The sequence below is a fragment of the Cryptosporidium hominis genome, assembly GCF_000006425.1.
Source record: "Cryptosporidium hominis TU502 chromosome 2 CHRO012073, whole genome shotgun sequence".
NCBI lineage: Eukaryota > Apicomplexa > Conoidasida > Eucoccidiorida > Cryptosporidiidae > Cryptosporidium > Cryptosporidium hominis.
The window spans coordinates 1-11,491 of NW_667235.1; the positions used below are offsets into that span (position 1 = coordinate 1).

Genomic DNA, 11,491 nt, shown 5'->3' on the forward strand with positions numbered 1-11,491 from the left:
GTAATTCTTTGCGATAATAAAATTTGTTTCTACAGACATTTCATCTATCCTAGTAAAATTTGAAATTAGATTGTGCCTTCTCAGATACTCATATGGAGACAACCAATTTATCTTCTGTGTACATTTTGTAAAGCCAAAGTGATTTTTCAATTCATATTCTTCAAGGTTAAATTGATTTTGATAATTATAGCTCGAGTTACCAATATCCGTATAAACTATTAATTCAAAAAAATCTTTGTTTTGAAATTTTTCATATTTTTTACTGGATACGACCCAAACACAATTATTCTCTGTGGTAAATTCATTGTATGAATATATAAATGAATCATCAAGTATGAAGTGGGCATTTTTATCTGTCGTATTTAATGATTTGGATTTTAAAGTATCTTCTGAATCCAATCCAATTTCAGAGAATTTTTGGAATAAATGTTGATTTTGTTGGTCTTCGGAAATAATTAGTTTTATCCATTCTAGAAAGAATAACACTCTTCCAATTGGAATAAAAAAGTCAGAATTGTGTCTATCCAAATCTTTAATCCATATTTTCTCAGTTGGAAATAGTTCATTATTGGTAGAGTGAGGTGAAATAGAATACATCACAAATGATATTCCCCACTCTTTGTTTATTCCGTTAAGCCAATCCGGCGAATTTTTACAATTTTCTGTTTCATTAAATTCAACTTCATTAATAGAGATATATTTATGAGAAGATTTTAGATGAAGAATATCAAGCATAATTTTGCAAGAATAAAATGAAAAATCGTCCGATATTTTAAGGTCAGTTTTGCACGAGATTCCATCGTCATTTTTCTCTATTGTAGAACCATTGGATAAAAAAAGACAATTTAAAGGCTGTATCCATTTAGATTTACTTTTTGGAACAATTCCCCAATGAAGTATTATCAATTGATTTAAAAAATTATTATTTTGATATAAAAAGTTAATTTTTAAAGCTCTATTTTTATTTTCTAGTTCAACTTTGACTTGAATTTTTCCTCCGTTTGAGCAGTTAAAGTTATAAAGTTGAAACAATTGTATACCATTACCTTCATTCATCTCTTTAATACATCTAAGATATAGTTCTGTGCTTGAAATAATACATGCTTAATAATTGCATTTCAATTTAGCTTAGGCTGCAGCTTGCGCATGTATTTAAATTGACTATTTTTTACATGCATGTAAATTCAAAAAGCCGGTTTAACCAACAATTATCAGGCGGTCCATTCTTATTTGAGAGGATATTTAATTTAATTAATAATAAATTATAACTATTGAAATTATTTGTACACAATTGTTTAATTTATTTGGCAAATTTACACAAAGTACCACACTCGTCTTTGAAAAGTGAACATCTTTAATAATTTAATACACAGGAGTTTTCCTTTGTACTGATTTAAAAATTCTTTACTATGGAGGACGAATCACCAGTTGGCTCTCCAATTCTAATATTAGATAAAAGCGATCCTGTATTTAATAGTGAATCCGAAGATGAAAATGTTTCTTATTCTGTGATTGATGTGGAAAGGAGAGAGAGGGTGGTGGAGACGTTTTCTTGGAGTCCTCAAGGAAGAGGGGCAGAAGCTGAGTGTAGAATTTCTATTGAGGAGTTTAGAATTCGAATAAAAAATCTTTGCCAAGACTATTTTTTAGATTTTAAAACCCAAGACTTTATCAATGGACTAAAATGTATTTCTTGCCCTTCCTTACATAATTTAGTGATAGTAATTACTATCAGAATGGCATTAGATTATAGTTTGAGCGTGCAACAACAAGTATCAGCACTGCTAACGATATTAAAAGACTCTCACTTGATTACTCAACAACAAATTGAAGATGGTTTAGAAAAGCTTATCCAGTCTATAGACGATATATGTTTGGATGCACCCTATTCTCCGGAGAGACTGGAATGCCTTATAGATTGCGCAATAGTTGACGGCATTATTCCATCTAATTTCAGATGTAGGTATCCTGAAGCTTTTCTAAACAAGCTGATTGAACTTCGTAGAATATCAGAAAATAATCCAAAAGAAATTTTTAATGCAAGTGAAATAGAGGGGCTGAATCTTCATCTAAAAACTCTTAGAACATTCAAGTCATTTATACTTGAAAATGAGGAGGACTTCTTTTCTTCAGGTTTTAACATTACTGAAGTTGAAAAAATAATATCAGATGCCCATTTGGCAGCTTATAAAACTGCATTTTGGAATGGAATTGACTGGACGGCTAGTTCTTTCGCGGAAAAGTCTTCCAGCGAAACCAATTCAGTTCCCTCAACATTGTGTTTCAATCACGAGTTTGTAAAGAATATTGTAATTTCATCAATGAGCCGGAACAATTTACAAAGAGAGCTAGTTTCTAATGGGTTGAATTTATTATCGCCTTCGATAATCAATTCAGTTGACATCTCACTTGGATTTATGAGGATTCTTGGAAACTTAGATGATTTATCTCTAGATGTGCTTAATGCATGCGACCTTACAACTAAATTTATCGCAAGATGTATTGTGGACGAACTACTTCCACCTTCATTTATAACGGTGAATTCAATTCTTCATATGGGAGGTCCTGGCGGAACTCAAGCTTTGAATATGTCCGAGCAGTTTTTACGCAACAAGCCGAGAAATTTGTTGAGACATCAAACACAAAATATTTGGTTGCAAAGTGAAGATGTGAAGGAGGATATTTTAATCAAGATGGAAGTTACAAAAGCACTAGATAAATATTCAATTTCTCTTGACAAAAGAGAATGCATAAAAACACTTCACTCACTACCATTAACACAAACAAATAAAAAATACTTAGTTAAGTATATTATTCTTCACTTTATTGAAAAAGTATCGCTAGGTTCAGATGATCAATTTAAAAATAATTTCGTAGAGTTTTGTGACCGTGAGATGAGAGCAGGTATATCTTTACTAGAGTACTTATTGAGCCAAGGGTTCCTTGATGAGGATACAATTATGGAAGGATTTCATATATATCTAGATACTACACGTGACTTTGCATCAGTAGACCAGCAAACACAAGAGGTTTTTTCAGTTTTTGTTTCAAAAGCAATAGAACGCGCCCTGCTTCCATATAATTGGAAAACAAACTAGTAAAATTCACTTTCTGCGATTAATATTCTATTCTTATTGATATTTGATAGGTAAATGTAGATATAATGTTAAATTTTTGAGAATTTATTGCAGTTATGTTTTAATATGGATTTTTGGTTCAAAATCATATTATATAAGGAGTATAGATCGCAGCTGTAACTCCAATCCAATAAATTATCAGGAAAGTCAAGAAAGTCATTTTCTATTGATTTCAACAACTTCTCGTAATCAATTTTAGAACCCTTTATAGAATTCAACAGACAGTTGTTATTTAGTTGTAATGCCATTTCAACAAAATTATCGTTAGATTCTGTTTTATTTCGCTGATAGATCAGAGGAAACTTCGGTATTTCCGTATTAAAAGAGTGATCCAAAGCTTTCATATCTATTCCCAGAACTAGCTTATCAGCATCTTCATTTGCATCCGAAATATTGCAAAATGGAGAAAACAAGATACTTTCTGGACTTGGAATATTTTCGTTATATTTTTGATCGTCAGTTTCTGTAGTATCTTTCGTATTAAAAAAATCAATGACAAAAATCCATTGATAGAGGTGGAATTCAGGAATATCCAATAAAGATGCCAAGTCAACGAATTTCATTGCTGAAATTTTAAGCCTCTTGTGATTTTTTAATCTAAAAATTTTAATTAATTCTGCTAGAACTATTGGCCAAAGTGGCATTAAAGATTGATAGTGTACTTTCAGTAAAAGTACTCTGAGGCATAGTATAACTTGCTCTGCTAAATAAACGAAATGGAGGGTAATATTTGAGTCAGAATCAATTAAATATTCTGGAGCCAGTTTTAAATTTTCAACCAATTTTTCTAAAATGAGTGAAAGTTGTAATTGAAACGTATTCTCTGGGCAGCAAAAAATTAAAAAAGCAAGTCTTTTTATGTGGTTGCACCTATTTTGAAGTTCTGCAGCTTTTGTACTAAAAATTCCCATACTTTGTAAAGAAACATAAGTTTCAAGGATATTAACTCTACCAACAGCAGATAATGAAGTTGAATCGTATGAGACTAGCTTTGAAATAATATTTGTCCAGCATCTAAATGTTCTTCTGTCAATACAGAAAAAATTAGGTGAGTTCAAAGCTTCAATTACTGGCTTTCTGATACCTGAAGGATAGTCTGGGAAAATCCTAAAAGGAAATGTGTCAATGTGAAGTAACAGAAAGTATTTATGAATCATATTTGCGACATTATTATTCCTTTTTAGCAAGGGTTGGAACATCCAATCTAATGATTTAACTATACATGAACCCCAAATATTTCTAAGAAACAGCCTTTTGTTACTTGCATGGAACGCAACCTCAGTATTATACATAATTAGGAACCCCAGAGAATAATATGAAAAAAGTAAACTGGGGTCATCACTAACAATTGATTTCGGACTATTTCCCTGAATATTCGAGATTTCACGGGGAAGCTGTGATTCATGAGAAAAATCAAATTCTATTGATTGGAGAATTGCCTCAATATTTGGAGGAAGGGGCGGAAATTTATCAAATTGTTGAGGAAGAACAGCCCCTGAAACTTTTGACGAGAAATTTTCTTGTAATAAAAATAGTACCATATAAATCAAATTATTTAAATTTTTAATCATTTTTTTATCTTCAAAAATACATAAAAGTCTTTTATCAAGGAAAAAAGATGAAGGCACGTCTTTTGAGGAGGACATAGAACTATCAAGTGTTGAAAGTATTGTTGCAAACCATAATATACTTTTTGGTTGTTTAACATTTTGAAGAAATAAATTAAGTAATGTTGAAATAATTTCCCAAAGATTAAGAAATTCATCTTGACCATTTGAAAATGAAGACGTTACGAGAACAGTGTATAAAAAGTGGTAAACCATTGTTTCTTTCCAAAGTTTATAACAATAGATCCAACCTTTATCTATGGTAATTTTTGAAAAGAATAATACGTAACTAGGAACCTTTGTATCTTGAGTTTCATTATTATGGTTAAACTTCGTACTGTTTGGAGTACCGACAACACTTGAATTGAGCCAAAAATATGAAAGAAAGTCACCAACTACAGAAAAAATGGTTGCAGGGCCAATCAATTCTTTTATTGAATTTAACTGAAATATTGAAATAATTGAAATATTTCTTAAGTCATTATTCGTATTTTCTTGATTTAATGAATTTCTTGATTTTGTTTTTATTATTTGATTATTTACATGAGACCAACAGGCAATTCCTGAAAAAACAAATGCATCTGAAGCATTCCAAGCAATAATAAATGCAATTGAATCTACATAACGTAAAATTTGAGAACATACCATATCAAGATTTGCGGTTTCTTTTGTCAATCTAATTTCATGTACAAAGTTGACTGATTCAATTAAAGCACTAAACAAGATTAAAATTGTATTCTTCAAAATTAAAGATTTTGAAATTTTTGTTACAGAGCTAATTGTTTCAGGTGGATTATTAAGTAGTTGAGGAGTGTTAACTAAGGAGTTGAGTTCAATATTACAGTTTTTATTTGGATAGGACTTTTGCGAACTAAAAAGCGAATAAATAAATCCTGAATTATTCTGAAAATTATTAGGTTTAGATTCACTGAGAGTATTTGAAGTGGGTAAAATTCCAATAACATTCAATAAAACTTTTAAAATTGAATCCAAGTATTGTAAAATTGCTGAATAGTTTTTGTTAGAAATAGATACAACAAGTTCCATACACAAACATAAAATTATGGATTTAGCATTTTGAATAAGGGTTTCTTGATCAAGGTCTTCAAAAATGGATAGTGAAAGGTCTAAATATGGTTTTATTAGTGACGAGCACGATGAAATAGATGAGTAATTTGTTGAAAAAATATAATAGTCATTTTTATTAATTTCAATTTGATTGTTGGATAAATTTGGGGTTTGCTGTATTCCACTGATCAAAATCGTAAAAAGCTTGGTATTTGCTGAAATAAGGTAGGATGGCTCAAGTTTATTACTAATACTTTTATATTGCCTTTGAATAAGTAGTATTGTATTCAGAAGTTGAATAGTCGGTGCTTGTAATGGGTATTTCCTTGTTGTTATTGATTCCTGCAAAGCCTCCAATACTAAGTTTATAATATTATACAAAATAGTCATTAATTTGTCTTCATAGTTGAATTTCTTTGAAACTACATAGTTATTACATATTTTATTTAAAATAAAATTCAAAGAATTAATTGCTGTACAATTCACCCTTAAATCACTTGAATTTGGAATATCAGCAATAAATAATGCAAGACAAATAAAAGCGAATGCTTCGAAATAATTTAATATTTCATATTGAAAAATATTAAACGAGATTGATAATTTATCAATTTTTGTATCAAAAAATACTTGAATAATATTAATATTTTCCATTGATATTAAGGCAACTAATCGTTCCAAAGAATAGATTATTCTTGCAAAATCTAAGCCGTCTTTATATTGTAACCTTTTATTCGTTAAAAGGACGAATTCAAATCCTGATAAGTCACCAAGAAGATGGTCCAAAATTAATTTTGGAGTTTCCATAGCTTGTATAATCCAAATTGAACAAGATGATTTAAGTTGAATGGAGTTTGAATCTAGACCTTCTAGAATTAGAAACGTCACCTCTGGTGGAATATTGTAAATAGAATTTACTGAATATTTCATAAAAATAGATAATTTTTTGATATTTTTAATTCTAAGGTCAATGTCCAATACACTTAACTGGCTTATAAATAATTGATTCAAAATAGAACTTCCCCTAATAACTGAAGCTTGACTGTGGATATTGATTTGGTTTGATATACGACTAAAATTTACCTGGGCCCAGTTTTCTAAGTCAATCAATAGATTTGTTGTAGGTTCATGAAATCTGAAAAGTTCTGGATCGAGAAAGCCCCAAAGCATCTTCACTATTTTGAGAGTACATTCTGCCCAACAAGATGGTATAAATTCTTCTTTAGAAAACAAATTCGAATTAAATAATAAATCAATTATAATTTTAAGGCATTTAAAAAAGTCTTCAATATGATAGTTTTCTAATTTTAGAAGTGAGTATTCTGTGAAATCCACTTCAATTAATCGACTGAATAATTTATAGAGCCAAGATGGAATTGGAAACTTTTCAAAAGGGGATAAGCTAGACATATCCATTTGGCTTAGTAATATTTCATTGAATATTTTAATATTAAATAGTTTAGTTAAAGCTTCATAAAGTAGGTTTCTGAGAGTAATTTTATCTTCAGTAAACACATTTTCATATAAGAAAGTTGAGATGAATCCAATAAATTGTTTGAGTGTTTCAATTGAAGATTCAAGTGTATCATTATTATTAATCTCCTTGAAAGCTCTTAGATTATTTAAAGAAAATATACATAGTTCGGTAAAAATGATCATTTCTTTCTCTTCAGCCTTAAATTCAACCATAATTTTAATTAAAATTATAAACAAATCCATAAAGAAAGATTCTAATGAATTATCTTCAGCTTCTTGGTTCAGTAAGAAGTTATCAACGTAAAACAAAATAATTTCTTTCAAGAGTAAGGGTGTAGGGCTTGTAACTAAAGATTCATTTGGATCAATAATCACTTTTTCTGTTTTTTTTTTTAAAAGATTCAAAAAAGTTGAATTAATTGTGTTTAAAAAAATATTTGGGTTTAAATTAGTTGAATTTATAAGAGATCTGCATTCTTTGATTATAGAATCTTTTAACTCTGGAACCTTTATCGTCAATTCTCTAGAATACATAAATATTGGAATCAATATTTTAGGAGCAATAAAGTTCACACATTGAACAAATTCTTCAAATAATGCATTAATCATCTTAATAGGCTGAAGAATAGTTGTTTGATTTGCTAAATTATTTGTTTGCTGCAAGCTATTGGGGTTTTTTGAAATCCTAATTGATTGATATTTTGCAAAGCTTGAGCTATTTTCAGAAACCGAGAAATAATTGTCTAAGAGTGAAAATGAGAAAATTAACTCCTCAATAATAGCAGCAATTAATGTTTGCACTATTTCATCATCCATTTTATATTCATTTTTTTTTTCTGGAGAAAAGTATTTATCATTCATAATCCATTGTATCAACCTCCTTGTTAATGACCATTCTCTTATTAAAAAAAGTTTCAGTGCTTTCCTAAGTAAGTTAACTTTTGATTTATGAGGCAATATTTCTTCAATATGGCTATAATAAAGTTTTAAACTAGTTCGTTGATTAATAGGAACATGAGAAATTAGGAAATCCAAAAGATATCTTTTAACCAAAATATTTTCATCATCAATACAAGATTCAAGAGCTTTCAAAAAGAGAATACTACAAGGGATAAGACTCTGAATTTTCTTCATAGAAATAATTTTATTAGATGTATAGATAGTTGAGAACCTTGCTAATATCACTTCTAAAGCAGGATACCTAACTTGTGTTGTTCTCAAAATAACTAGCCATAGGGTGCACATAAAATTTTTTTCTCCAACGCAATTTCTGCTTGATATTGATTGGAATGTCTTCATTATTCTATCATAGCATTCGCTTTTCGAATCCTCTAGCCCTGGGAGTAGCCCTACTATTAACCCGGATAAACATGGAAGCAAACCTGGACCTAAAGGCAAAAAATATTGGTCAATTAAGTCAAGAAAGATGGGCTTAACTTGTGTTGACGAGTGAACAAAAAATGGGAAAAGCCCGGATCCATACAGTGCAAGATCAGAGCTTAATTCATTCTTGCCTATTTTCCCAAATATTCCTCCATAAGTCTCTAAAGCTTTAGTATGAACACCGCTAGGTAAAGACGGATTCAAACATTGGGCAAGTCTCTTTGAAATAGTTTCTTTGAGAGGTACTCCTGGAATATCGCAGAACTCTTTGCTAATACATCTGTTTAATCTTTGTAGGCAATTGCTAAGATCAGCCCATTCCTGTGCTTTTTCAAAACTTTGAAGGATACTATAAATTTCATTTTCATATTTTCTAACATCACTTTTTGGCCAAGAAAAATCGCTCATGTTTAATTATATAGTCATGAAGCCATTCCAATCGTTCTTCATGAAGGCCTGTCTCAGATAAATTCTCTTCTTAGAATTAATTTTACCTTGAATAAAATGCCGCAATTAACTTGAGCCTCAGTAAATTGTAAAAACAATTTCCAACGAAATAATTTTGGTTTTAACAAATGAAGACAGCTTATCAATAAGAAATATGTAAACCTTAACATGGAAATTATTTATATTTCTTGAGTTATCAAAAATATTAAATCGTATTTAAATATCAGTTATGAGAATTACACACGCAATTCCAGATCAAAAACAAAACTTGAATTCATTGTGCATTAATAATTTTGTTGACTTCGAGCCTTGCTTCATTAGAGAAATAACTTCTAAGTTGATAACTCAAAAAAAATATGTCAAGGTTTTGGGAATAATAGTCAACATAAGAAAAAGACCAAAATTTGTAGAGTTGACAAGTGGGTTTAAATAATATTTTCTGATCATAGTTATTTTTTTAATATAGTCGATGATTCTTCAGATATATTGAGGGCTGTCTTCTGGGGAAGTAGGCCAGAATTTCAAAAGTTAAAGCTTATAAGAAATTTCTACACCAACTCTCTTGTAAGTTTATTGAACGATAGCAAAATAGTTAATAGAAATTTTTGTCAAAAAGAACCTTGGAGCTCTTGTAGAAGCACGAGGAATTGTTGAGTCTTATAATAATACAGCCCAATTAAAATTGTTTTGCATAAATAACGTTTATAATTGCAATATGGAATCACTTTGGTGGTTAAAAATTTTTGAAAAATTTGTTAAAGAAAAAATGAGCATTTCAATTCCTTCAGATAACATATTAAATGGAGAGTTAATAAAATTCAGTTCTTTTAATAAAATTGGTCACTTTGAAGTCATTAGTCAATTAAATAATCAATACTTCTCTTGCTTCTGCAGAAGGTGTCACAAAATAATTAATACAAAATTAATTCCGAATAATTCTAGATATGAAATTATAAGTAGGATGATTGTATCAGCTTTAAATAGATTTAGAAGTTTATTTCGTTGTTCTGAAACTAAAAAATTAAACGAGGAAGATATTCAATTTATAATTAATAGAATTTTAATCGCCAATTGCGAAATTAATAACGCCCTAAGAGAAGTACCTGTAAGTTATTAATATGTTTACGACATTCAATGGGCAAATCTCATAAATTAAAACCTTACACAATAAATAGATGAGTTGCATTTCCTGTATATTGAGCTCTGTTAAAGAAATTTATATTAAAGAATTTGGATATGAGGTAAGATCTAAGTGAGCTTATTTTTCATTAACAAAAATTTTAGGATTTTAAAATCCCTTCATTTTATTTATGTAATTAAATCAAGTGTGCACGCTTTGCTAAAAGTCGAAAGTAAGTGCACCCTGCTCACACGACCCTAATTAAGCTATTCTGAAATCTTAATAAATAGCTGGTTTTTATCGTTAAAATTTGGATAAAATGCCGAAATGAATACTGAATCTAGCAGCTTTGAATGGCTCGATGTAATAAGTAGGCAAGGTAGTAAACTTTCAAGAACTAGTTTTAATACTGCAAGAACGGACTTATCAATATACTATGAATGCAATGAACTAGAAGAATATATTGAAGATGAAATAGAGTTACCTAGTGATAAAAGTGAAGAATATTTCGATTTTAAAAAGTCTGTTACTACGAAGTTTACTGAAGTTTTTCCACGTTCTAAGACAAGAAGTACATATATTTCAGACGCCTACCATGGGTTTTCGAATAATTATGATAAAAACAAGGAGCACGAAAGAATTCGATCGAAAACAACACCTTACAAGAATAATATTTCAGACATTATTAGTAGTGCTTTATTCAGGGATGTTTTTTTAATTGAGAATTCTGAGGATGTATTTATAGATAATAGCAACTTAGTTTCAAAAAAGTTTAATACAAAAATTAAAATTATTAAGGAAGGAAATAACTTTCAAAGTATCAACTCTCAAGACAGTTTCGTAAATTACTTAAATGATAATACACCATCTACACATTTTACTGAATCCCAAGTAAAAGAAAACCTTATTAAAAGCAGCGAAGATACTGATGAGAGCCATGAGAAAAAGCAAGATTCTTTCCAGAAGTCATGTAACTTAGAAAACAATCAATTATTTGAATCCTTTGAAGTTAAATTAAACAGCAAAAGATCTATTTTTGAAACAAGACAGTCTTATAACGCTACAAACCGAAACTTATTTAACAGTAATCCTCAATTAATCGAAAGTAAATCTAGAACCACTGATTCTAAAACAAATATTGAAAAAAATAAAGATTTTAATAGTAAATTATACATTGACCTTNCCACTTTTTTTGTAGAGGGGAGAACAGATATTANTAGAAAAGTTAGTCAGTCTGACTGTATCTTATNCACTTT

The 11,491-nt window shown here is 29.6% G+C and overlaps 4 protein-coding genes across 4 annotated transcripts; 3 read left to right on the forward strand and 1 right to left on the reverse strand.

Moving 5' to 3' along the window:
• Nucleotides 1-1,409: 1,409 nt before the first annotated feature.
• Nucleotides 1,410-3,098, forward strand: Chro.20252 (hypothetical protein). Its single annotated transcript, XM_661258.1, has 1 exon — nt 1,410-3,098. One exon carries the CDS (start codon nt 1,410-1,412, stop codon nt 3,096-3,098), a length of 1,689 nt encoding a protein of 562 aa, XP_666350.1.
• Nucleotides 3,099-3,166: 68 nt separating this feature from the next.
• On the reverse strand, nt 3,167-9,076 carry Chro.20253 (hypothetical protein). Its single annotated transcript, XM_661259.1, has 1 exon — nt 3,167-9,076. The coding sequence occupies one exon, from the start codon at nt 9,074-9,076 to the stop codon at nt 3,167-3,169; it is 5,910 nt and encodes a 1,969-aa protein (XP_666351.1).
• Nucleotides 9,077-9,830: 754 nt separating this feature from the next.
• Chro.20254 (hypothetical protein) lies at nt 9,831-10,232 on the forward strand. The annotated part of the gene is made up of 1 exon (XM_661260.1): nt 9,831-10,232. One exon carries the CDS (start codon nt 9,831-9,833, stop codon nt 10,230-10,232), a length of 402 nt encoding a protein of 133 aa, XP_666352.1.
• Nucleotides 10,233-10,562: 330 nt separating this feature from the next.
• On the forward strand, nt 10,563-11,491 carry Chro.20255 (hypothetical protein; the record flags this gene model as incomplete). Its single annotated transcript, XM_661261.1, has 1 exon — nt 10,563-11,491. A coding segment is annotated over one exon (929 nt), but the record flags the coding sequence as incomplete, so codon positions are not given.